Source organism: Astatotilapia calliptera, chromosome 7, assembly GCF_964374335.1.
Source record: "Astatotilapia calliptera chromosome 7, fAstCal68.1, whole genome shotgun sequence".
In the NCBI taxonomy this organism is placed as follows: domain Eukaryota; kingdom Metazoa; phylum Chordata; class Actinopteri; order Cichliformes; family Cichlidae; genus Astatotilapia; species Astatotilapia calliptera.
Genome location: NC_137428.1, coordinates 32123379 through 32151194, shown reverse-complemented (window position 1 = coordinate 32151194; position 27816 = coordinate 32123379). Strand labels below are relative to the sequence as shown.

General features: G+C 38.9%; 2 protein-coding genes across 6 annotated transcripts in view; both read left to right on the top strand.

The window, feature by feature from the left end:
* Window positions 1–5781, top strand: part of LOC113025958 (protein unc-13 homolog B) — a 66289-nt gene extending 60508 nt beyond the window's left edge. For 4 of the 5 annotated variants that reach the window (XM_080304426.1, XM_080304425.1, XM_080304424.1 and 1 more), the window contains 10 exons: window positions 643–731; window positions 825–971; window positions 1269–1392; window positions 1483–1536; window positions 1685–1762; window positions 1973–2120; window positions 2339–2395; window positions 2631–2723; window positions 2829–2988; window positions 3307–5781. In XM_080304426.1, coding sequence (XP_080160552.1) covers window positions 643–731; window positions 825–971; window positions 1269–1392; window positions 1483–1536; window positions 1685–1762; window positions 1973–2120; window positions 2339–2395; window positions 2631–2723; window positions 2829–2988; window positions 3307–3592 — 1236 coding nt within the window. In that variant the 3' untranslated portion in view covers window positions 3593–5781. The remainder of the gene's footprint in view (window positions 1–642; window positions 732–824; window positions 972–1268; window positions 1393–1482; window positions 1537–1684; window positions 1763–1972; window positions 2121–2338; window positions 2396–2630; window positions 2724–2828; window positions 2989–3306) is intronic. The other variant, XM_080304427.1, reaches the window with a different exon arrangement.
* Window positions 5782–5929: 148 nt separating this feature from the next.
* On the top strand, window positions 5930–25514 carry LOC113025963 (phospholipid-transporting ATPase ID-like). Its single transcript, XM_026174268.2, has 27 exons — window positions 5930–8790; window positions 9018–9076; window positions 9300–9413; window positions 9782–9880; window positions 9998–10059; window positions 10170–10242; window positions 10340–10410; window positions 10496–10578; window positions 11334–11492; window positions 11659–11747; window positions 11898–12091; window positions 12203–12411; window positions 12512–12555; window positions 12644–12809; window positions 13009–13197; window positions 13315–13430; window positions 13540–13704; window positions 14543–14654; window positions 14742–14847; window positions 21000–21150; window positions 21398–21581; window positions 21705–21928; window positions 22124–22207; window positions 22327–22572; window positions 23450–23588; window positions 23874–24004; window positions 24144–25514. Exons 1-27 carry the CDS (start codon window positions 8736–8738, stop codon window positions 24405–24407), a joined length of 3588 nt encoding a protein of 1195 aa, XP_026030053.2. The 5' UTR covers window positions 5930–8735; the 3' UTR covers window positions 24408–25514.
* Window positions 25515–27816: the final 2302 nt, after the last annotated feature.

The following is a 27816-nucleotide window of genomic DNA, read 5'->3' as shown; positions in this document are numbered from 1 at the left end:
TACAGTAATTCAAGAATTTTTTCCCTACTTTTTCCCTTCAGCCTGTCCTTGTAAGTCTTATTGCTTGCAATACATCTACTACATTTTTTTTTTTTTGGGGGGGGGGGGTGTAAATGTTCCACCTCTGGAAAGTTGAAGACTGCTGTGAAAAAAGTGTGATTGCTCTGATGTATGCGTGTGTAATTTCTTTTTCAAGGGTGTCTGATATTGAAATTACTGTGCTGCAGGAGGATGGAATACAGACATTTTACAACTTGAAAAAAGCTGCATAACACCCACAAGCTATTCAGGTTTCCATGAAAATCTTAAAATCGTGCTGCCATTCACTGCTTCTTGGCTTTTACTGTGAAGTGCAGCTTTTAGAGGTTCAAAGGTAATTTGTGCTATTTTGGCCCAAAGTTGCAAATGTCAGATTGAAACTCTTATATGAACTGCTGGTTGATGGTTCCAGGAATTCCATTCACTGGAAAACCTGGCACCTCCATTCTACATTCAGTTGAATATGCTTGATTTTCAAAGTTTCAAAAACTTTTTTCTGCCAAAATATTTCAGAGCTCTTCTTATACCATATGCGCAACACAAAAGCCTCAGTCAAAATGATTCATTATCCCTCCTGGGCATGATGTCTTTGCTTGTCTTTAGATGGACACAGAGGCTTGTGACTTGCTGAATGACCTGCAGGTGAGGCTGAACAATGTGCTGGATGATCTAAGTAGAACCTTTGGGAACAGGTATGTACATTGTACTGGTGTGTATACAACTGTGAAAGCTAACACACATTTGTGCTGATTGATAATGTATTTATTTATTTATTTTAATTCCAGTTTCCAGACTCGCATCAGCGAGTGTATGCGACAAATGGCATCTTTGCTGTACCAGATCAAAGGACCAGTCAATGCCAACAACAAAAACCAGGTGGAGGCTGACTCTGACAACATGCTACGGCCACTCATGGACTTCCTGGATGGAAAGTGAGTAGTTGTTTTAGCCAAACTACGGTGTTTTCTGTTTATTCATTGAATTGTCCTGTAGTCTAATTTTTTTTTTTTTTTGCTGAGATAATTTGGTGATTAATTAATTTGGTAAAATGTTTTTTCAGAGCAAAAAGACGTTTTTGCAACTGCAAAACTGTTAATTGTGCATTTTTGCTAAAAGACATATTTTTTTCCATTCATGAATGACTTCTCAGTATTGTTTATATGTTTAAAAGGAATAATACAAGCACTTGTGAGAGTATGTTTACAACGTCTATGTGTGTGTTCTTGCAGACTGACACTGTTTGCTACTGTGTGTGAGAAGACTGTATTGAAGCGTGTGCTCAAGGAGCTATGGAGGATTGTAATGACCAGCCTGGAGAAGACTATTGTCCTGCCACAGGGCAATGATACCTTTGTGAGTCAGCATTGACTTTGCCTATTTCTAATATTACAAAATTATTAACTTTTTTCATACATAAAATTTTTTTTAAAAATTATATTCCAGGGAGCACAGATTCTCTCAGCTGCAAAAGAACTGGGTCAGCTCTCCAAACTCAAGGTATCATATTGCCTCCACATATCTGAACAATAAGTGTCCTCAAATGGGCTTCGGTGTTACCCTAATTTAAAGAAGTGTCCACAAAATGTGCTTACTAAGAGTGTAAGTATTTTAATTTCACCTTTTTGCTCACCATTTGGCTGTGTAGGATCACATGGCAGGGGAGGCTAAAAGCCTGTCCCCCAGGCAGTGTGCTGTCATGGATGTGGCACTGGACACAATTAAGGTCAGTTTGTACTCTGGGTTTTGGTTTCATTAGGATGCTGTCTCAGATTAGCTTCATCTGCTATTTATATCTGCTATTTATTCATTAATTCATTACTAAACTTTTTATTTTGCTGTAAAAGATCTCAGAATATTATGAAACAAAATATTGGATGCTTGCAGCTGTGCATCTAAATATTTATGACCTAACTCACCCTGTGTCTCTTTGCAGCAATATTTCCATGCAGGAGGGAATGGGCTGAAGAAGGCCTTCCTAGAGAAGAGTCCTGAGCTGTCCTCACTCCGCCACGCTCTGTCCCTCTATACTCAGACAACAGACACACTCATCAAGACGTTTGTGACCACACAACAAGCACAAGGTAACTGACAAAAGTATCTAATAGTAAAAAGGTACAGAAGGAAAGCCTTACCAAAGATAAACCAGCAGAGGGTGCTATGTGCTCATGATTAGAAAGGTCCTTTCACCAATTGCTCCATTTTTTTTTTCTTTTCTTTTTTTTTATGTGTTGTTGATGCTGGAACTTGTTGATGTATCATTGCTGTCTTCTCTTTATCTCCTGTGCTGCCTCTGTGCCAGTGCACAATGGAAAGGGTATTAGGTTAACTCCCAATGAAAAAATACAACCCAGCAGGGGTAGGTTTCATTGAAATCAACTGCCAACCTCCCTTTCTTCCCCACACAGTCTCCTTTTGCACAATTTGGTTTTGTCATTCTGTTGGTAGGTCATTCCTTACCCATCCTCTGCATCTGCATTTCCCTTCCATCCTGACCCTGCGTTATTACTTGGTTTTCTTTTCTTTTCTGTATTTTGCCTACATGTGGTCACATGTAAACTTACTTAACGTGTGTGTGTTTTCATGAAAATTAGGATCAGGTGTGGACAAACCAATTGGAGAGGTGTGTATCCACATTGAGCTTTATACTCATCCAAAGAGTGGAGAGAGGAAAGTTACTGTTAAAGGTCAGTCTGAGTTTTTTTTTTAAAGTGATGTAAAAAATGTGGCATTTTAAGCAACATTTGCTCTTCAGCTGACAACATTATCATGTTGTGCATTTATTACTACAGTTGTGGGGGCCAGTGACTTAAAATGGCAGACGTCTGGCATGTTCAGACCCTTTGTGGAGATCACCATGATCGGTCCTCACCTCAGTGACAAGAAACGGAAGTTCCAGACCAAGTCCAAGAACAACAGCTGGTCTCCCAAGTTCAATGAAACCTTCCATTTGTAAGTCCATTTGGGTTTTTTTTCCTCCAGATTTTGCAGTTTATGAAAAAATAAGCAAAACAGAAAAACTTGGAAAGACTAATTTTGGCTGCAGCTCATATGTAATTCAAATCTATATGTAAAATGTATATGTCCATTCGGGGATTTGCACAACAATATTTTGATTGATTTCCACTAGAAAAGTAAATATAAAATCATGTCAGTGGGTCATTGATGTTGAGACACTACCTGAAAGTCTTTTGCAGCTTTAAGCTGACAGATACACCATTAAGCTGTTGGAGAACTCAAAGCACGTAACGCTCTGTTCTCTCTTCACAGTGTTCTGGGTAACCAAGATGGCTTTGAGTGCTATGAGTTGCAAGCATGCGTCAAAGATTACTGTTTTGGTCGTGCCGACCGGGTGGTGGGTTTGGTCGTGCTGCAATTAAGAGACATCATGGAGAAAGGCAACTGCGCCTGCTGGTGCCCCCTTGGACAGCGTATATACATGGACGACACAGGCCTCACTGCCTTGCGAATCCTGTCTCAAAGGTCCAATGATGATGTGGCCAAGGAATTTGTGAGGTTGAAGTCAGAAACTCGATCAGCAGAGGAGGGCAGATGAGGATATCCGGAGAACAAGACGGAAAACAAAAGGATGGAAAATCCTCTCCGAGTTTTATTGTAGATGAACATGTGGACTCTTTCTTGGACCTGTGATGTGTCTTAGCTGCTGTTGACTGTTTGGTAGTGGGTTGCCATTTCTCTTACATCACTGCTATGTTCTCACCTTGGTTTTTTTTGTTTGTTTGTTTGTTTGTTTGTTTGTTTGTTTGTTTGTTTTTTGACCAACAGTCACTTTGCAGTGTTCCTCAAACATCCATATTATTTGCTTTTCAGCAAACAGCCACATAAATGCTGGCTCACTCAAGCTTCACACTCAACAGCTGTTTCACAGGTTAGTGACCACTTACTCAGCTATTTAACCTTATTTGTAGCTCCTTTGTCATCAGCCGGAGCGGCACGGTGAGCATGTCATAGCCTCAAGGGAACAGATGATGCCAGGTCCTGTTGAAGGGCCAAACAAATCTCTGCACTTCCCTGGTGCAGAGATTGTGCAATAACCCCACCTCACCCCAAACTGTGGCCAAGTGTTTTATGCCTTACACTCTGCAAACTGTGAATGTGTGAAGTAGGCTTTTAAAAACCATATTCTCTATCTCCTTGGGTGATGGTTTGGGTAAATGTGAAAATACTATGTTTTATCTTATAAAGGAGTGTTTTGTTTGATGAATGAACGAGCACTAGCTAGGACACAATCCTGGTCAAGTACTGACATACTTTGTGAAATGAAGGTACTTAAAGTAACAAACCTTAATTTTGCTAATTTCACAGATCAATTTGAAGGATTAATTGGTTTAATGTGTGCCTTGCCATGTGAAGTTTCCAGCCCTATTTCCCTGGGAAAAGGAATAGCTAGATATAAAACCTGAGGGAATAAAAATCAGTAACAATAAGGTTTAACTAAAATCCTCATGAAAATTCACTGTGGAAGTTTAACAAGAGTGCTATTTGAGCCATCTTTATTTAGCTCATGTAGCCTAGTATAACCATGATGGTGTAACCATTTTATTTATTTTTTTTATACGTATTTATTTTTGTGTTTCAAAACTTGTGATGGAATTATTGTTTACCACCAAAAATGGACGTATTTACCACGACAGTGTCAAAGGATTTGCACAGTGGTTGGTCTAAGCTGCTGATGTAGCCTAAATTGGGCCTGAATTGCAGCTTCATAACAAGTTGAAATACACACCCTCAAACTAAAAGTGACAAGCAAGTGCTTGTCATGCAATTAATAACCAAGGTAACCATGTGTGTCCTTGATTTAAGAGATAATTGTCTTGTTGAATTATTCATTTAGAAATAGTAGATGTTGAACTTTCTTCCAAAAAATAAAATCTGCATATCTGGACAAATATTTAAAGTTTACATATATAATTCTGTCCTGTTTTCTTCTACTCTTTGGAGTGGCCTTACTTTGATGAAAAGATAATAAATAAAGAAAAGTAATCTTTTTTTTTTCTTTGTTTTGTTTTCTTTTTTTAATTGCTTTTTTTTTTTAAAGCCCTTGTATTTCCTTTGGCTTACAGCAATGATGACTAGCTACTTCTTTGCCCATAAAAATGTTCATTGTCCAGTTTTCCAAGTGATTTTCCATATCATTTTATTGGGTATATTTATCTGGGTTAGGTTTTCTTTTTAATGTGTTATAGTTAGTGTTACTTTATTCTTTCTGATGTTATAAAAGCTTTCCTTGGTCCTCCTTATTAGTTTACGATGGGTTTTTTTTTTCAGTTGTGTGGACTGAAGTGATGTGCGTCAGTGTTGTGATGTAATGGAAAATGTGAATGTTAGACTTAATGAAAAATGATTATTGCTCTATTATAAAACCCTCAGTGCGTGCACATTGTGAAACTGGTCACAACCACAACTCAATGCTCCTCTTTGTTACAGTGTATTAACCCCTGTGAATAATTAACGTTATTGGTTTAAGAGGGTCAATGTTTCACAGCAATTCTCTAAGCTACATGTTCCTTGTGCCAAGTTGCTACTGTTTATTTTTGATCACTTTTTTTGTGTTTTCAAAATTTTTAAACCCCTATGCTATCACTAAATCACTGCTGTAGTTATCAAGTACAGTATGTAAAACACTGTACTTCATTATTTGTGTAATCTTTGTCATTATTGTAAACTGTTGTTGCCATCTAAACATTCCAAATAATTAATTTTGTATAAAATATTTAATAAGTATTTATAAATCTTCTTGCCTGCTCTTTCTCCCACTACAATATGATAGCTTTTTCATTTCACCCAGTGGGTTATAAGAATGCAAATTCTTTATTTTCATTACCACAAACACAGTTGCATTCACTTTTATTGTTTGACGATAGGATTGCAAGATATAAATAAATAAAGATGATGCCCAGATGATTGTTTAAATCATCTGGGCGCACTGGCCCTTTTTCTTGAACTGATGCTGAACTCAGAGAAATAACACCCATCTCTTAATATAGTTTTGGCTTTGGGTTGTACAGCTGTGGTCGGTGGTTTTCGTGCACTCATCATGGGCATGAATGTCATAGTAATTTGGTGCTTTTAATGATTGATTTCCATGGTAGATTGTGCAGCATGCCTTATCTGATAGCCCTGTGTTGGTGTTGCTCCTGCATCATCATTATCATCATCATCATCACCACAAAGTCCAGCCTGTTTACCTATTGACTCATTATTGGTCATATTCAACTACAAACGATAGTTTCACTTTGCTAGCATAAAAAGGATTTGTTCGGCATTGCTCAGTGGATTGATTGGAACTCAGAATGACAACTGTAGATTTACAAGTTGGCAAGGTCTTTCTAAAGAAATGCAGAATGCAAGATTATCACTTCAAACATTTGTAAATACAGGTTATTCAAATGTGTCACCACCAAAGGTTTCTTTCAGAAGACAGCGTGACAAACTTGGACACAATTGGGTGTTCCAACAGGACGATGATCCCAAACACACATTAACATTTAATGTTTAACTAAGTTTAATGGCATTATGTTTCTGGACTAGTCTTCCCAAAACTCCAACCTTATTCCTGGTGAGAATGACTACAAGTCAGGTCCATGCCAGGAAGCCAACCAATTTTGACAAGAGTGCTCAAAAATTCACCCAGAATTTTCTCAGAAGCTTGTTGTTACCAAAAACATCTAGTCAAGATACAAGTTCATAAGGGATACTTACCCAGGGATTATCAGGGGTGTATGTATATACTTGAGCCTTTATGTATACTTTGGCCCTGTGTGGATTAGAGAAAACCCTAAGTAAAACTCAACTCATGCACCCAATTCTTCTTTTTTAAATTAATAAAGATCTATATTGTACATTCATTCCACCCTGGGGGAAGAAATCTAAGAAATCATTACAAGTATGTCTTATCACAAAAAACTGTATTAAAAATGTCTTATCACAAACATGCCACAGAAATGTAACATTTTGTTAACATCCATGTGCATTTGTAAAGATTCACTTCTGGCAGCGTGTTTTGACCATTTAGAAACCTAATACGCTTGCATGTCCTCTCATATCAAATGTGCTTTCATTCATCCAGTTTGTTGTTACCAATCAGAGAGCATGCACACACACAACCACACTAAGTAAGAGGGTCATGTTGAGGTCCCCTGGATCTACATATCAGGCATGAAGTCAACCTATTTCAAGCTGTAATAACCACTTGGTAGTAAGTAGTTAAATACATAATTATATTTAATTTATATTAAAAGCAGCCTACTAGGGTTTTCTTATGGTCACAAAGAGGTAAAATTAACTGAATTTAAGAAGCTAAAACTGAACAACTGTTCAGTCTGAACAGTGTGCAGCCACTGCAGGTTGTGTTACATACATGATTATGATAACATTCCCTCTGATTAGCTGAAGCACTTCACCTTTGCTGTTGTTTTACTGCCTTTTCTGTCCTGCACCTACTCAAAATCCAAGTCCAAAGATCACTGTGCTGTTTACACAAGCTCTGAGCTGTTAGGTGCAGGGGATCCCTGGTCTTCCTGTATGAACCTGAAACTTCTGGTGTAGGTGCGACTACAATGCTTCACCTGTTGTTCCTGTTGTCTTTTATCCTGGTGGAGGCCTCAGTTGAACTTCCTTTCTCTGTTTGGGACTAAACTGACACTTGGCTTTCCAGGCAATAGACAAAGGCCGGGATTTGCTTTATCAAAGACGTAAGTAAAAGGAGGGTTAAAATCTTTATCTTTTTCACTGTCTTCTTTATTCAAACACATTTATCTGTGTGCGAGGAGGACCCAGGGGACAAGAGAAGTTATATTGTTGTTTCAGGTATGTGACTAAGTTTCATTTGTTTTCAAACTCAGAAAATTATGATGCTATGATTTTTTTTTTTTTTGTCAGGAACCATCTCAGAATCTGAACCCTTTAAACCTGACATCATTCAGACTGATCTAATATTTTTGTGAGTGCAAGAAGAAGGATCAGTTGAAACATGCCAACGAATGAGTTGTTGCTTCCGCAGATTTTGTTTTTCCTTCTTAAGAAATTAGGTATCAATTGAAAAGTTAGGTAGTTAATTACTTTTTGTGCTGTTATGCATTTCATTGTCAACATTTTGTATTCTTTATGTCCCACTGATAAACATTTTTCCAGTAAAATTCTATAAAATTACAACACCTGCATATTATTATTGGTAGATTACTGGGCAAGTCAAATGGTCAAGGGTACATCTTTATCTTAATCTGTGTAGTAAGGGATTATTGCACCTTATGTTTAACTACAGTACCAAGAGTTTAAAAGGCCTCTGTATCTTTACAGCTTTGGAGCAAAGATAAATTGTGGGGAGGGGTGGAAATCTTGTCAAGTATGTGAATGTTATATGTCTGCCTATAGCTGGAGAGATATTTTTGGCTTTGTGAAAGCTCAGGATTATTATTTTTGGGATGTTTTGTCTTTCCCTCATCGCCATTTTAAAAGGTGTGCTGTACATATTAAATAGTTCCACCTTTTCTCTATTAATTTTTAAACATTAGATCGCAGTTCTAAACAAACATGACCTTCCAGGAATTAACTGGTTCCCTCTCACTTTTGCCTCACCTTTTGATATAGAAACCCATTTGGTTTGAAATGACTCACTAATTAGAACTGAAAAGTGGACTTTTTTCCAGGTTATAAAACATGGAGAACCTGAGTTAAAGATGGGAACTGTGCTGTCATACTTTTGCCATTTGTGTGGACACGGAAATAAGGAAGGTGAGATTAGATGCACGTAAACTTTGCTCTACTTTACTGCATTGTTCAGTTACTTTATGGCTGTCACAGTTTTAGTTTTATTTATTTTTGTGACATGCAGTGCACATTTCAGCTTTCAGCTCTGAAATGTTTGCAAAACTTAAATTTGAGTTTGTCTTTCCTCAGTACTGCTGTAACATACAGTAGCATAAACTCTCTCCTGCTCTGACTGCTTTACTCTCTCACAGAGAAGGAGAGATGCTTGCGGGCTAATGACAGCACTTTCAACCTATCTTTCCGCTATGCTGTAAGTATATAGACAAATGTTATCATGCCTATTCAGCAGATGACAAGAGAAGCTTTGGACACACCCTCAGCTCAATGCTTTGCTTGTTTGGATTTGATTACTCAACAACAACAAATGTCAAGTGTCACAAAGACAACTCTTTGCATTTACCACTCAATGAACATAAAGTTTAACAACTGACATCAGTCATGTAACTTTCCTCTGTCGATTTCTTTAACTTCAGAACAATGCCATCAAGACCTCCAAATACAACATCTTCACCTTCCTGCCACTTAATCTTTTTGAGCAGTTCAGGAGGCTCGCTAATGCCTACTTCCTCTTCCTGCTCATCCTTCAGGTAGACATGTTGTCAGAATGAATTGCATGCTTAAAAATAGTTATTTTATGCTGCAGGTAGTTATGTGAATGCAAACACTAGCTTATAAAACAATCAGAGTTCAAACTCCACATTGAACACCATCTTTTTAAAGTGTAATTTGATTTTAAAATTAGAAATGACACATATTTTCCTTCTTTATCAAATTATTTTTTTCAACACATTATTTAATGTAAACCATACACTGAAATGAGCTTTAAGGCTTTCAGTTTTCAGATTCTTAAAAGCTCAATTATCAATGTATTAAAACAGCATATGTAACTGTATGTGTGTGTGTGTGTGTGTGTGTGTGTGTGTGTGTGTGTGTGTGTGTGTGTGTGTGTTGACAGTTGATCCCACAAATCTCCTCTCTGCCATGGTTCACCACAGCTGTCCCTTTGATATTGGTGCTGTCTATAACAGGAGTCAAAGATGCCAGTGACGATATAGTACGTTGAAATTGTTATTAGCAATAGAGAGATCCTGCTCATTATGAAAACCAAAAATAAGGAACTAATATCAGATTTGGAAGCAAACAGTATCTTTTTCTTGTGTCAACTGAGCAGAACAGACACAAATGTGACGGACAAGTCAATAACCGGAAGGTGGACGTCCTCATGGATGGCCAGTAAGTCTTTGGAAACCCAAATGAAAAAGAAAAGAATACCTTTTGTATGAAGAATTATGCTGTTTTGGATTCATTTCTGTGTTGTATGCCTTTGTTCCCTTCCCTGACAGACTCAAAAATGAAAAATGGATGAATGTTCAGGTCGGGAACATAGTCAAACTGGAGAATAATGAGTTCATCACAGTAAGTTTGGGGAGGCTATAGTAAAGATTTGAAGCAAGTGAAAGAAATTCATTTCAAAAGTAAGTTCCAAACTAAACTCAGTGCTTTTATTTCTTAGGCAGACCTTCTGTTGCTGTCTAGCAGTGAGCCCCTTAATTTAGTTTATGTGGAAACAGCTGAACTAGATGGGTAAGTGTGCTGTACTGTGGTGTTTGTATGCTAGGTTGACAACTAATGTCTAACACTGTCTTGGATTTTCCTTGGTCTCCCCCAGAGAAACCAATCTGAAGGTGAAACAGGCTCTGACTATAACTGGAGAGCTGGGAGACAACATTGAGGCACTCGCTGCCTTTAATGGTGAGAATCTCAATGAAACAACACACAGTCTGATTTTCAAAAGTGAAACCTGGTTCTGTCATTGGGAAATGTCAGAGGGGAGAAAAACAAACAGAGTGTTTAAGCTTCTACTGAGTGATTACATTTTCTCACATCTGTGTAGGTTTTCAGTCATCCAGGTCATGGTAGTCTAAGGATCTTGGAAAGAAAGCGACTGGGCTTCTTTACGTTTCTTGAAACTTAAGACGTCCAGTCGCTTTCTTTCCATGCATATCCTCATGTATTGCTTTTCTCTACCAATGTAAAAAGCAGATCCTGGGTTTTATTTATTTGTCGTTTGTTTGTTGCTTACTTGAATAGATCTGTTTACATACACTAGCCACTTCATTAGGTACACCTGCACACCTGCTAATTAATCTAATCAGCAAATCATTTTAACATGTGGACAGGGTTAAAATGATCTGCAGAAGTTCAAACTGGCTATCAAATTAGGTAGAATGTAGATTAAAGGGACTTTGAACGTCACATGGTTGCTGGCGCCAGATGAGTCTGAGTATTTCAGAAACTGATGACCTGCTGGGATTAACCCACATCTGTAAGGTTTCCAGAGAATGGTCCACAAAAGAGAAGACATCCAGTGAGCAGCCGTTCTCTAGGTGAAAATCCCTTGTTGATACCAGAGGTCGGAGGAGACTACACAGACTGCTTCAAGCTGTCCTCTAACTATCCTGTGAACTGTTTAGAATTATTTGCTGACACTGATTTCTGTTTCTCAGGTGAAGTGCGATGTGAACCTCCCAATAACCGTCTAGACAAGTTCAAAGGGACTCTGACTTTGAACGGAGAAAGATATGCCTTGAACAACGACAAAGTGCTGCTCAGAGGCTGTACTCTCAGGAACACTGAGTGGTGCTTCGGTCTGGTCATCTTTGGAGGTACACTGTGCACTGCAACTGTGTACAACTTGAGTGATTCTTTTTGGTCTAGTTTTTATTGTTTTCTCTGATAATAATGTTTGAAGTTGTACATAAGAGACTAGAGCAGGAAGGAGATGCAGCGAAGGTGTGCAGAAGAAAATCTGACACTAATAATCCTTTCCAGGTCCTGACACTAAACTGATGCAGAACAGCGGGAAGTCAATATTCAAACGGACAAGCATTGATCACCTGATGAATATCCTGGTGTTATGTGTGAGTTTACACAAGCACAAATACAAAGAAAGTCACACAAAGTCTCAGCTTATAGATATAGAACTTAAAGACAGTGATTTGTTTTTCACCTGAGTGACAAGAGTAATATTGTTTGAACAATCAAGAAGTCTGATGTTTTTATTCCATCAGATCTTTGGTTTCCTGGCATCTATGTGCTCCATTTTGACCATTGGCAATGCAATCTGGGAAACAAATGAGGGCTCTGTGTTCACTATGTTTCTTCCTCGTGAACCGGGCATTGATGCTCCTCTCTCATCATTCCTCATCTTCTGGTCTTATGTCATTGTCCTTAACACAGTGGTACCAATTTCACTCTACGTCAGGTAAGTAAAAATGATTAAACCAAAAAACAACCAAAGTTGGTTTGAACACTTGAGACTTGTGCTAATATGTATCACATTTTGAAATTTTACCAATTTGTGCTACATTGTTAGCGTGGAGTTCATTCGTCTGGGAAACAGCTTCTTAATAGACTGGGACAGGAAGATGTACTATCCTAAGAATGATACTCCAGCTCAGGCAAGAACCACCACACTCAATGAGGAGCTAGGCCAGATTAAATACATCTTCAGTGACAAGACTGGCACTCTGACACAGAACATCATGACTTTCAACAAGTGCTCCATTAATGGAAAAGCTTACGGTGAGCAGCTTTGCTTTTGTAAAAAGTTGTCACAGAGGCAAATGGAAACATGAACATTGTTTAAATGATTCATTTTACAGTATATTTATCTTATATTCAGGAGACCTCTATGACTTCTCTGGAGAAAGAGTGGAAATTACAGAGGTGAGAGGAAAACAGATGATTACTCTGTTTTTGAACTTTGTTTAAAGAAAGTATTGATCCAACTTTGTTGTTTTGGCTTTTCTTGCAGAGGACAGAGAGAGTGGACTTCTCCTGGAACAATCTGGCTGATCCAAAGTTCAGCTTTCATGACCACAGACTGGTGGAGATGGTGAGAAGTGGAAACCCTGAGACTCAGGAGTTCTTCCGCTTGTTATCCCTGTGTCACACTGTTATGCCTGAGGAAAAGAAAGAGGGTGAGGGGTCCCCTAAAAGACATCTTCATTTCATTTACATTTCAGGAGAATTTCGAAATATTCTTGGAGTCTATCTAAAAACTCCAAATTCAGTGCAATAAAAGACATACAGGTACATGGAAATGTGCTCCACCATGCAAATGTTCAAATTTTTACCCTTATATGCCAATTAAATTGTCATCTCTGTTTTACCTGGTAGGAGAGCTCAATTATCAGGCTCAGTCACCTGATGAAGGCGCTCTGGTGACTGCTGCAAGAAACTTTGGATTTGTGTTCCGATCACGCACACCAGAAACCATCACAGTAGTAGAGATGGGCAAACAAGTCATCTATGAACTTCTGGCCATTCTGGACTTCAGTAATGTGAGGAAGAGGATGTCAGTGATAGGTGAGACAAGGTGTCAACCATACTTATTTTGGCCATACTTCATATATTCAGAAGATAGACAATTTCTTTTTCTGCATGCATTACGTCAAACTTTCTAACTTTCCCTGTCACTTCCAGTGCGCAGCCCAGAGGGGAAGCTGACTCTATACTGCAAAGGTGCAGACACCATGATCTTTGAAAGACTGCACCCCTCCTGTAACAAACTGATGGAAGTAACCACTAACCACCTCAATGTGAGTGATCCAAAGCATATAAAAGTAGCTTGAAGCTAAAATCAATGAAATTTTAATATAATTAATGTAATTTAACATTCGACTTCTTTCGATTATCAAACAAAAACAGGAGTATGCAGGTGATGGCCTCCGTACACTTGCTCTGGCATATAAGGACTTAGACAAGACCTACATGATAGATTGGAAACATCGCCAACATGAGGCCAGTGTTGCCATGGAGGGACGTGAAGAAAAACTTGATGAACTTTATGAAGAGATAGAGAAAGATATGATGGTTAGTACATGTGCTGAAAACTTTGTCACATCGCTAGATCATCTGACAGACCAATTTGCTGCTTGATGACCTACTGATAGTTTTCCAGAAATTATACGTACCAGGGATGTCAAATTAATTTTACATCGGGGGGAAATATAGCCCAATTTCATCTTAAATGGGCTGGACCAGTCAAACTCTGCTTGTCTCCAGTCAATGTTAATAAGTTTAACTATACATTTTACCTTGAGATATCTTACAATAAAAAAAGAAGTTCAATTTCAACGCCTCAGATTTTCTTACATGATTGTGGCAGGGTGTGGTTTGCGATACTGCTGCAGGGACGATTGACCCACCTGCGTGGCATCTGCAATCACGCCTAGCCGGCTTAAAAGTTAGGAGTTCTGGTAAATGCTGCTGTTTTTGTGGTAATGTTGAGCTGGCAGCAGGAGAGCTGCAGCTCAGTGTGTGTTTGCACAGCAACCGTGTGAGTGTTAATAAAGTATGCTGAAGATCATGTTCATGCCATCGGGTCTGCCATGGTCATTTACAATGATAAGAAATGCTTCTGTAGTAAATGAAAGAAATCTATCAGCATAAATCTTTGAGCTTAAATTGTAAGACGTGAATGTGTAAAGGTACAGAAGAATTCTGGTGGTTTGTTTTCCCAGAATGTCCTCCAGAATGCCATCCTTTTCATCCTTTTTCCAAAGTTGTTTCCAGATTAAAGTATTTGCCAGGTTGATCCTGGCACCTGGGTTCGTTTGACACCCCAGCTTTAGATTGTGCACTAATGTTACAGCGAAACCAGCATAATTTGTCATAAATGTATAAATCACAACTACATCTGTGGCTTTAGCTGTTGGGAGCGACAGCTGTGGAGGACAAGTTGCAAGATGGTGTACCACAGACCATTGAGCAACTGGCTAAAGCTGACATCAAAATCTGGGTGTTAACTGGAGATAAGCAAGGTCAGTGTCACTTTATGTTTCTTCTTATTTAAGCTTTTTTTGTAGATTTAAGATTTATTGATTGAAAATTATTTTACTGTTCAACAGAGACAGCAGAGAACATTGGCTATTCCTGTAACATACTAAGAGGGGAGATGAAGGATGTCTTTGTTGTCTCAGCCAACACTGCTGAAGGAGTCAAAGAGGAGCTACAGTGAGTCGGTTAGAAACAGATAAGGATCAACTGTCAATCAGAGGCGTTTTCATCATACAATTAATGATGCAATTTGTCAGTTTATGAATTTCAGTAAACTTAAATTAACTAGAACAGCACGAACAGGAACTCAACCATTTGAGGCTTGATTCATTAAGTTACTTTTCCTACAGCTGTAAGATAAATTTGTAGCTGTTGTTTTACAATATTTGTTTGTACAGTTTTCTCAGACAGGCATGAACATTTTCACACTTCTCTCTTGTTTCAAGTTCAAACCTTCATAGAAAAATAAGTCCATTATAATAGAATGAAACCGGTGCAAAACATTTCGTCGACATTGTTGTGTTTGTCGGGGAGAAAATGTACAAACAAACACTACAAATTTGACAAGCTGAACGCATTCTTTACTGTACAGGAGGCACGAGATTGATTGACAGTGGTCTACAGCCAATCAGGATGCACAACACAACGTGCTGTTTAAAGAAACAAACAAACAAAAAAACAAAACAAAAAAAAAACCACCATGCAAAATTGCACAAAAAAAATCTGCGAAACAGTGAGGCCACGAAAAGTGAACCGCGTTATAGCGAGGGACCACTGTATATCAAAATTTGCTGCTTTACTTAGGGGCAGATCTAGAGAAATTTTCTTAGGGTGGCATGAGGGTGGAAAAGAAATCAAATAGGGTGGCAAAATCAAAGTCTTTTTTTTTCTCCACACACATATGCAGGTGGTTACACATGGTTAAAATGATTTAAATGCAGTAAGTATACATGTTTTTCATATAAATATAGTCTATAACTTAATTAGTGTCTGTATCCCACATAATTAAACACTTTAGTTACATAAAACATGTGAGTTTTGATTCTATGTACTGTATAGCCTGTATAATAAATAAATATGTAGCCCAATAAGTATAAAATCCAGAAATCTACACAACATGGGGCGGTTCATTTATAAACACAAGTCTAACTTAAGTTTCACACTGTTTTTTGTTAGAAAACAATCACATTGTTACAGCTTAAATTACACCAAATGTCAGAAATCTGCGCTGTCATAAACAAAAATTTAAACCTAATTTTCCATGATTTGTTGGATTAACACACTGAGGTCTGAAATACAACCGGTCATTTTTGAGTCCTTTTGAGTTTACATTTGTATTTCACCCTCAAATTGTTTCATTTTATTTTTTCCCCTTGCCTTGTTTGGTATCAGTCTTTTCAGCTCAACTGAGTTTAGTTGTTTTTTCACTGACGTACTGCATTAGTATTACTGATCTGAAATCACAAAAAGAACTTAAAATCCTAGTGTGGCGGACCACCAGGTGGCTCCACTCACACCCAAGTTGAAGGGAAGTGCTGGGGTGGAGATTTTGGCGCTTACTGTATGTGAAGTTCTGAGAGTCAGTTAATAAAGTTGGAGTGAGACACTGAGACCTCTCCTGTCGTTATTACATACCTCCACACTAGTAGTATTTTTTTACTGTAAAAAAAACACAGATATGTTGAGCAAATTTTTATAACTTGAAATGCAAATATAAATTGTACATTTTATAAACATATACAACTATTTATCTAATAATGCAGCCAATACACCTGCCTTTTTTTTTCATTTTGTACAACCATTTAAAAATATTACTAAAACTAAAATGAGAGAACAATCAGGTGTCGCAAATTATGTGTGTCAGTAAAAAAAATGTTTTTCCACCAGAAGACAGAGGAGAACAGCACAGGGATAAACCTGCAGGCCTGACAACAGGAGGTGTATCACTCCGCTGGTTTCTACTTAGTGACAGTGTTTACAATGCAATATGCCTTTGTGACATTCATTAGTGCCCTCACTGGCACACAAAACAAAACAACAACTACACAACAGAACAACTACACAAGACAACACAACACACTAACTATACACTCCACACTAAACGTCACAAATCTCCCACATCTAAACTCTCTCTCTCGCACACACTCGCTCGCTCTGTCTCGCTGCCATTACCGTCACTTCCAAAACTTTTCCCTCTCCCTAAACAACCAAAACCCACCTGTTGACTTTTTTTTAAATTGGTCGACATGGTACATTTTTCCACCGACACGAAAGAGGTGGCTTTTTTTTTCTTTCTTTACTGTTTTTGCGCTGTCCTTAGAAAACACTTTAACAAAAACCACATACACATAGAAAAAAACGTGGCTTATATATATTATCATAACTCTGGATTTACTGGGCTGTAATTAAACTTTAAAAACTTTCAATATGGGCTGAAATAGAGACTCAGCGTGGCTGCAGCTTGTTGCTGTGTCTGTTTAAATCAGTCATGTGATTTGGAGGTGCAGCGTGTCCGTGGACCACAGAGGGTTAATAACACTCACCATCATTCCATTTCCAGAGTGTAACATCCAACCACCTGTGTGAAATCTGAAATTCCCATGGTGTTGTTGAAAATAGTGATGCACGAATCATGAACGAATCGTTCAATACTCGAGAATCACTTCACTGACTCATGAATCATGATTCACATGCCCAACTGACTCACTGACTCATCCCTGTTGCTGTTAGCAAACTAATTTCATTAGTAGAAATATATCTAGCTTATAATTAAAATTGTGGAAAAAAACACAACATCCAGTATCTTAACAAAAATATTTCTGCTCTGAACTGGGTAGCATCGCTCTGCTAACATGCTAACAGCACATTTGAGCTACTCACCCCCTCCTTTACTGTGTGAATCTTAGCGTAAGCGAATCACTCAGCACTCACTAACCCTACGGTGGCCCCTAGAGACAAAGCACGTACAAACTCCAAAACACTTGCAAACTCCAAAGCACATGCAAAATCCAAAACACATGCAAATTCCAAAACACTTGCAAACTAAAAAACACGTACAAACTCCAAAACACTTGCAAAATCCAAAACACTTGCAAACTCAAAAACACTTGCAAACTCCAAAACACTTGCAAAATCCAAAACACTTGCAAACTCAAAAACACATGCAAACTCCAAAACACGTACAAACTCCAAAACACGTACAAAATCCAAAACACTTGCAAACTAAAAAACACGTACAAACTCCAAAACACTTGCAAAATCCAAAACACTTGCAAACTCAAAAACACATGCAAACTCCAAAACACGTACAAACTCCAAAACACTTGCAAAATCCAAAACACTTGCAAACTAAAAAACACGTACAAACTCCAAAACACTTGCAAAATCCAAAACACTTGCAAACTCAAAAACACATGCAAACTCCAAAACACGTACAAACTCCAAAACACGTACAAAATCCAAAACACTTGCAAACTAAAAAACACGTACAAACTCCAAAACACTTGCAAAATCCAAAACACTTGCAAACTCCAAAACACAACGGAAGTGCTCCAGGACGCTAGGGGCAGTGTTGAGCTCGATTTGCAAAATAAACGGCAAGTTTGTCTGTATGGGACGGTCTAGACTCATTAAAATTCGATTCAGTAAAAAGAATAAATTTTACCATCACTAGTTCAAAATGTGCTCTGGCACAATCGCAAGCATCACTTGCTAAATCAAGAAAAAAGCCGGGCCTGCTATGGGCTGAACCATTTGTTAATGGTGGAGGGGGGTAACACTATGCAATATATTCAGTTTTAGCATTTATATTCACCGTTGACTGTAACTACTGTTACGTTTTGGTGTTGTCGGTGTGTTGCTTTTGGCGTGACTGTTATGTGTTTCCTGTTTTACTTTGAAAGTCTGTGTTATCTTAGTGTTTTCAGTTTACGTTTCCCTGTCTCGTCAGGTCTAATTTGCCCCAGCTGTGTTTCCCTCCTGTTGTCCATTCCCTGATTGCCCTTCTATGTATTTAAGCCTTGTGTTTCAGTGTGTCATGGTCGCGATCTTCCCCCCCGTTGTAAATAGTTTGACGTCTGGTGTTTGGTGATGTAAATAAATGTGGTATTTTGCTTTAAATCTCGTTTTGGGATTATTTTTATTTTCCTTATTTTTATTTTCCTGCGTTGCACCCCGGTTGCCTAGGCCGGGGTGTAACATATGGGGGCTCGTCCGGGATCGCTGGAGGGTCCGAAGGAGGGACAGCTTCGGCCTTCTGTCTTCGCTGGAGGATCCGAGGGACCGCTCCAGCCTTCTGCAGCTGGTGGGCTGCGTGTCCGTGTGTGCAGCTGGTGGGCTGCGTGTCCGTGTGTGCAGCTGGTGGGCTGCGTGTCCGTGTGTGCAGCTGGTGGGCTGCTCATCCGCCTTCGCTGGAGCGTCCGAGGGACCGCTCCAGCCTTCATCCGCCTTCGCTGGATGGTCCGTGGGACCGCTCCAGCCTTCGTCGTCCGCTGGAGGGTCGGTGGGGCCGCTCCAGCCGTCATCAGCTTCGTCTGCCTTCGCTTCAGCCATCCGCCTTCGCTGGAGCGTCCGAGGGACCGCTCCAGCCTTCATCCGCCTCTGCTGGAGGGTCCGGGGGACCGCACCAGCCTTCGTCGTCTGCTGGAGGGTCCGTGCGACCGCTCCAGCCTCCATCAGCTTCGTCTGCCTTCATCCGCCTTCGCTGGGGGGAGGGTCCGTGGGACCGCCCCAGCCTTTGTCGTCGCTGGAGGGTCCGTGGGACCGCTCCAGCCTTCATCCGCCTTCGCTGGAGGGTCCGTGGGACCGCTCCAGCCTTCGTCGTCTGCTGGAGGGTCAGTGGGACCGCTCCAGCCTTCATCAGCTTCGTCTGCCTTCGCTGAGGGGAGGGTCCGTGGGACCGCCCCAGCCTTTGTCGTCGCTGGAGGGTCCGTGGGACCGCCCCAGCCTTTGTCGTCGCTGGAGGGTCCGTGGGACCGCTCCAGCCTTCATCCGCCTTCGCTGGAGGGTCCGTGGGACTGCTCCAGCCTTCGTCGTCTGCTGGAGGGTCAGTGGGACCGCTCCAGCCTTCATCGGCTTCGTCTGTCTGGATCAAACTTTTCACTTGGTGTTAAATGTTTGATTTTTGGGTGGGGGGAACTGTTACGTTTTGGTGTTGTCGGTGTGTTGCTTTTGGCGTGACTGTTATGTGTTTCCTGTTTTACTTTGAAAGTCTGTGTTATCTTAGTGTTTTCAGTTTACGTTTCCCTGTCTCGTCAGGTCTAATTTGCCCCAGCTGTGTTTCCCTCCTGTTGTCCATTCCCTGATTGCCCTTCTATGTATTTAAGCCTTGTGTTTCAGTGTGTCATGGTCGCGATCTTCCCCCCCGTTGTAAATAGTTTGACGTCTGGTGTTTGGTGATGTAAATAAATGTGGTATTTTGCTTTAAATCTCGTTTTGGGATTATTTTTATTTTCCTTATTTTTATTTTCCTGCGTTGCACCCCGGTTGCCTAGGCCGGGGTGTAACACTACGCTCAAAATGTTAATGCTATCTTATTTTAATAAACAACACTGTCATATGCAAAACTGGGGTGGCACTTGGGGTGGCAAGGGATAATTTCATGCTACCCCTCTGTAAATTCTGTATAACTCATCACAACCATTAAAACCAAAACTCGACATCCATGCCTTACATGGTTGTGGTTACTAGGTTGGGATTGAACATTCCTACCATCATCTCCACGGTGGGCAGTAATGTGAAAAATTAAGATTGTGGTTACAAGGAATGGGAATAAGCTACTTCTGAAGGGTGTATGGGTTCAGACTTCTTGTTAGGATGCTGTGGGGGAGATTCAGAACAGCTGGCTTGGCAATACCTCCTTGTGCACTTACAAGAGGTAGAAGATGTGGCCATTGTAAGGGAGGTTTTGACATGTCTACTTAGACTACTGTCGCTGATAAGTGCCAAAATGGATGAGTGGTTTGATTGATGACTGAATACAAGTACAGTCAAACCAAAGTCATCCTCAGCGTTGTGCATGTTTGATTGAATTAAAAATGAAATAATAATTGTATAAATGGAAACACAATGTGTGCAAATACAGTCCGTCTCAAAAGGTTGGTTTAGATATTTTTGACACTCTTTTTAATGGAGAAGAGAGGCCACTAAAGGCAAAATGTGTCTAAAATCGGCAATTAAGAGGATAGAAATATTTTTTTAAATTAAACACTGTTAGCCTGTTAATCTTTAGGCTCATCTTATATCTTCATTGTTGTCTATAAGAAAAATATAGTTAACAAATGAATTGTGAACTTTTTATGAGGTCATGTTTTCTGTCCTCATGTTTTCAGGAATGCACGACGAAAAATGTGTCCTGAAGCAGCAGAGGAGCCATCTGTGTTTAAATCTCGAGTAGGCCTGTTTTGGCTTAAAAAGACAGAGACTGTGCAGGATGAGAAGGTGGATGGAGATTATGGACTAATTATAAATGGGCACAGTCTGGTAAGATTTTTTTTTCTTTTCTTTTTAGCAATATTACTATTGTCAGCAAATGCTGAAAATCCCCTGCTAGTTGACCTGTAGAGGTCACACTGTGTGATCAGAAAATACATATTGGGTCCGATTCTCTTATGTTTCTTAAACTTAGAGATGAATGTAGAAATGAATGGAATTCTCTTGAGGTTTTAAGGTTGCACTACAGAATCTTGACAGATGACCTAACTCCATCAATTCTTTCCTTCATCATCAGGCTTTTGCACTGGAGAAGAACTTGAGGTTGGAGCTGCTGAGGACAGCATGCATGTGTCAGACAGTGATTTGCTGCAGGGTCACTCCTTTGCAGAAGGCCCAAGTGGTTCAGCTGGTCAAGAAATACAAGCAGGCTGTCACTCTTGCTATTGGGGATGGAGCCAATGATGTCAGCATGATAAAGGGTAACCTGTGAAGTCACCAATATACAGAGCTGTATTTTCATTACAACTATCCAGCTGGGAAATATATAGCTGATATTGTGTATTTTATTGTGTATTTTATTTGCTTCCTTTTCTGCCTGCCAGTTGCTCATATTGGTGTAGGTATCAGTGGGCAGGAAGGCATGCAGGCAGTGCTGTCCAGCGACTATTCCTTTGCCCAGTTCCGTTACCTTCAGCGCCTCCTGCTGGTGCATGGCCGCTGGTCCTACATCCGCATGTGCAAGTTCCTTGGATATTTCTTTTACAAGAACTTCACTTTTACGCTTGTCCAATTCTGGTACGCCTTCTTTTGTGGTTTTTCTGCACAGGTGAGATATATGTATTGTAACTATACTATAATGTAATTTAAGTAGCTTTTGTAATGGGACATAAAGTGTTTATCAATCTCAATGAGAGAAATGCAAAAAAGTTTCAAATGATGCAGGACAAATGAAACAAATAACTTGATTCACATTCACCTTTTCTTTATGTTGTACTTAAATGTTCATTGTGGTTGTTCACAGACTGTTTATGAGGACTGGTTCATCACCTTCTACAATATGGTTTACACAGCTCTTCCAGTCCTTGGCATGTGTCTGTTTGACCAGGTATGTAGATTACAATTAACTATCAGTTTTTGGTTGACTTACATAAACCAGATCTCATACTCAGGTCTCTGTGTCCACTGAGCTTTCTCATCTCTTTCACTAAAACTTGTTTTGTGCAGGATGTAAATGACCGTTGGAGTTTATACCATCCTCAGCTCTACGCTCCAGGCCAGAAGAACCAATACTTCAATAAGAAAGCTTTTGTGAGCTGTGTGATGCACAGCTGCTACAGTTCCTTAATCCTCTTTTTTATTCCATGGGCTTCCATGCATGACACAGTCAGAGATGATGGAAAAGAGATTGCTGACTATCAGTCTTTTGCTTTATTGGCACAGACTTGTCTGCTCATTGTGGTGTACACACAGGTGAGAAATACAGCTCTCGTTACCAGAGGCATGCTTGGAAATGACATATTTATTGTGAAAACATAGAGAATCACAAAACTTTGCCACATTATTTGTCCTCCAGTTTTTTTTCAATGAACTGCACTGCTTTGAGAAAAAATTGCATTTAACGGTTTTATTTATGCATTTCTATACCATAAATCCATGTGCACTCATTAGATACTTTATTAGGTGCACGCGGTTATTATCACTTTGGGCCTTTTTTGCCTGCAGAACTGCTCATTTTCATTATGGCAAATTTTCAAAAAAAGCCTGAAGTATTGATACAAATGTTGATTCTGACCCTACCATCTAAATGTTACTGAGATTTATGATACCAGGCAATGCTTTTGTTCTTCTGTATGCCATGGTTGCCATGTTGCTTTCCTATCATCTTGAAGCATTTTGTCAATTCTCCTCTGGCATCAACAATCTTTGCCCAGAGAACTGCTGCTCACTGGATGGTTTCTCTTATAGAACTATTCCTTGTAAACCCTAGAGATAATTGTGTGGGAAAATGCCAGTAGATCAGCAATTTCTGAAATACCCAATCTAGCACGCAAAACCACACCACATTCAAAGTAACTTAATTAGCTTTTTTACCTCCCTGATGCTTAGTCTAAACTCCAGCAGGTAGTATTGACCACGTGTACATGTTCAAAAGCATTGAGTTCCTGCCATTTGATTGGCTGGTTAATAAACAGTTGAACCGAGGGTACCTAACAAAGAGGCTACTTAGTCTACAGACTAATCTGCTGTAACAGAAACATTTCCATTCTATGTCAGTCTCTAAATTTGAGTTTATGTAAAGAAATAAGTACACAGGACATTAATAATGATAAAAGTAAATACTTTTCAGCTGTGTCTTGACACCTATTACTGGACAGCAGTGAACCATTTTTTTGTGTGGGGAAGCATGGTGGCCTACTTTTCCATCACATTAACCATGTGCAGCAATGGCATGTTTTATATGTTCACGTCTTCTTTCCCCTTCATTGGTAAGTACATTTACTATATTTAGTATGTTTGCCACTTTAATGTTAATTTAATGAAGTTATCAAGTTTTTTTCTATTCTAAAATATTGGTACTTTAAAGGAGACATGAGTACATTAAAACAGGGTTATGCGAACTAGCATTTAGACAAAAAAGGTTAGATTTGTGCTGGCTGTATCCTGGGATTGTGTATTTAAATTTCATCATCCATTTTTGCAGTTTGTGAAGTTACTTTCTTATATACTGTAATACTGTAACATTATGTGATTCTGACATTATTGGATTTCAGGCACAACAAGAAACTCTCTGAACCAGCCTAATGTGTGGCTCACCATATTCCTGACATTCGTTCTCTGTATCCTGCCTGTTGTTGCTTTCCGCTTCATATTTATACAGCTTCGTCCTACCATTAATGATAAGGTAAAAAAACACTTGGGGCAGCATGTAAAAGCATCTTGTCTTCTATTAACCCTTTTGTCTTGTACACCAGAAAGTAGCGTATCCATAGTGAAAAGTCTACATTAAAAAAAAATTAAAATCCCTTGTTTCTTTTTTCTAGGTGAGGTATAAGATGCGTACAGAGGAGTTGCCTGTACCGGCACCTCGTCGCTTACGGAGAAGGCGTAGTACTCGGTCAGGTTACGCCTTCTCTCACTCCCAGGGCTACGGTGATCTAGTAACATCTAGAAAATTCCTGATGAAACGCTCCACCAAGAGAGCTCCTCTGTTCACCCAGACAGACTCTTCCATATTTCAAAATCAGCCACAGCACTACCGCACTATTGCTGAGGAAGCTGAGGAGTCACAGGGTCACAGTCCCTAAAACCGAAGCAGACAGGGACTGAAACACAGACAGTATTTTATTTTCCTAACACTGGAGTCAACCTGGCACTGAAGAAAAGATGGTGTCTTATAATGTGTGAATGTTGATATCTCTGTGAAAATGTTGTTTGCCTCAGAATGGTTGTTTTTATTTTTGTACTTATTAAGTACAATTTTCATATTGTGCAACTTGAATTATTACTGGCCAGTTTCTAAAGCACACTTGAAGATTTTGCAAAGATGTTCTACCCTGGTTTTAGTTAATTTCATTACAAATACAATTGGCTTGTGGATTAGGATTAAAAAAGGTAGATGTAGTTTGTTTTGTTTAGTTTTTTCTTAGTTTTGAAATAGGTTTTCAAACTAGATAGCTGAGAAATTACAAATATAGGAAGTTTTATTGATTTTTAATACAAAGTATATACTAAAAAGGTGTGTGTAGGCAGTGATCTTGAATACTGTACTATACATTATATATAGTTTAGTATAGTTTATACACTGTAGTTATTTACATGAGGATTATTATTATACTGTGTTAATAATTTAACATTCAGTCCTTCATGAATGTATAACTTAACCTGGCACCACTACAGTCACATTGTTCACAGCGGACAGCCAGTTATTAGTCTTATCTCTGTAACTGTTTTTTTTTTTTGCCTTTTCATAACCTTATTTTTAAAAGAGAAAACCAGAATAAAATGTGTTTAAATATTTAGCAAGGAACTGAATTCTGGAAGAGGGGATTGGTATAAAAAGCAGATATCTAATTTTCTAATCCAGGCTTCAAGCAGATGTGGATTATAGTCAATAACAGTTGTTAAATCATTGGACCATGGTTCAGGATGGCTGTATTAATTTTCTTCATCATGTTAAGACTTTGCTCAGACTCTCTGAGTAATAAATTGCTTTTTCTAGTTCCAGCTGATCATCAGCAGTCAGTTGAGCTGTAATTTATTTGTTTATGGAAAAACACAGTAGTGTATGTGTGAGCTTCCTCTTTGTTGACACTCTACACAGTAAAAGCAGTTAATGACACACAAGGATTGTGAACTCTGAACTCATACACTGTTTTCACACTGTGTTGATTAATAAAGCCCTTCAAAATTGACTCTTTCACTTTGCTGTCTTTTATTGACTTAATCAATCGAGACCAAAACATTTCCGCAGCTGGAGATGTTGAAAATGTTGTTATAGTTCCTGACTGTATCCCTCAACAGGCCAAGGTTTCCTTTCATCGGTTACATGAATTTGACAACAGCTTTATTTCACTAGTTTCTCGACTTTTTGTTGAACTTATTTATTTACTTCTATCTGTCCCATCCTGCTGAATTTACTTATGTGTACTTCAGTCACACACTATGCAATGAATAATTAATTCTGTTTCAAAGACAACATGAACCAAGACAGAAATTCTTTGAAATAAATGTGTGGTTTTATCAACTTATCAGGAAGTGTTGAATCACAAAGCTCAGACTTGTGGATCAATCTGTTTTCATTGTTGCATTGTATCTACACATTTAGACCAGATTAGAACAGTTGATGCCCTCAGTAAAAGAACTGGTCCCTCAGTTTTATTCTCATTACTGCTCACTGTGGATAATGCCTCAGCAGTTCCTCGACTTCTAATGGGACACAGACCAGATGCCTTCTTTGTTAAGGATCAGCAAGCTCCAAGTTGGTGGCAATTAAAAGTATGCTTATCAAAACTGAAGCTCTGTCAAATGATAAAGAAGTTTAAAAAGAGGTGTAAGGATGTGGTCTTTATATGTATAAATTAGAGGAAAATGTTTGAATTTAGTTGTTATCTCATATTTTTCCAGATTTTGCCACAAACATTCAAAAAATGGACTTGTTGCTGATGTGTGGATGTAAAGTTATGTAGTATGAAAAGTATGTATGATAATAGGTTAGTTTGTTCATAGCACTAGGTGTTTATATCCCTTTGTTGCATGTGAGAAATCTGCAGCTTAAACTCTATGGAGCAGTCCGCTTGTGACACTTTTCTGGGTTGTCGAGTGGGTGCAAGGGAATCCCTTCTTCAAGATTTCACTGATAGGCACACAGTATCTCCAGAACGTTCCAGACATCCGGCAAATGTTATGCTCTTTTCACAGTTGAGGCCCAATTAGAGTTCTTTTTTTTTTTGAGTCAGAGCCACTGACTAACATTCCCACTCCCAGAAAAGCTCTGATGACATGTGTACAAATCCTCTGCAGCTTATTTTGACTGTATAGTTGGATCTTCAATTTCCAGGTGCACTGTTGTACATCGGCTGTGAATTCTGCATCCTCACCTGTGACTGTAAGGTCGATAATGTAAACAAGCTGGAATGATGCCAACCATAGCACAATGGTTCTCAGTTTACTAGTCATATCCGCTTTGAGAGAGGCTGGTCTGGGAATCCACCAAAATGTGTGGGTAGACACTGGACATTGGGCAGGGCAAGCATGTGGGATCTTCTCCACACCACTGGCAACATTTTTTGGAAGACAACAAGACTTCCAACATATATATATATATATATATATATATATATATATATATATATATATATATATATATATATATATATATACCTATGTACCGTATAGATTTTATATACCTTCATGTGATAAGATTCCCTCTGATTGGCTGGAGCACTTCGGCTTTACTATTGTTTTAGTGCCTTTCCCGTCCTGCACCTGCTCAAGTCCAACGAACACTGAACGGTTTACATAACCTCTTAGCAGTTAGTTTCATGTGCCCAAAACTTCTACTGTAGGTGCAACTACAACATCTCACCTGTTGTTCCTGTTGACTTTTATCCTGCTAGAAGACTCAGTTGATCCTCCTTTCTCTTTTTAGGATTAAACTGGGCTTCCATGCACTGAAGAGACAAAAACCTGGATTTATTTTTTCAAAGACGGAAGTAAAAGGAGGGTTGAAATCTTAAAATTCAAGCACCTGTGTCTGCTTGCAAGCAGGACCCAGAAGACAAAAGAAATCATATTTTTGTTTGAGGTATGTGGTTGATTTTCATTCGCTTTCAGACTTTAAAAAACTATTAGAAAATGCTGCATTTTATTAGTTCTTATCAAGAACCATTTAAATCACTTTAGGTTTACAGTAATTCAGACCTATTTAATATTTTTGCAAGTGGAAGAAGAAGGATCAAATGAAACCTGCCAAAAGAGGGCTTCTTGATTTTTTCATGGCTCATGGATAAATTTGTTTTTTCTTCTTAACAAATTAGGTAGCACAATTAGGTATTGCCCTGTGATCAATTCATATTTTTTATGTCTCACTGAAAAACATTTATCCACAACAATTCCTGAAAAATACAATACCTGCATATTATTATGGGCTGATTACTGAACAAGTCAAATGGTCAAGGATGAATCTTTATCTCTATCTGTGTAGTTAGGGATTGT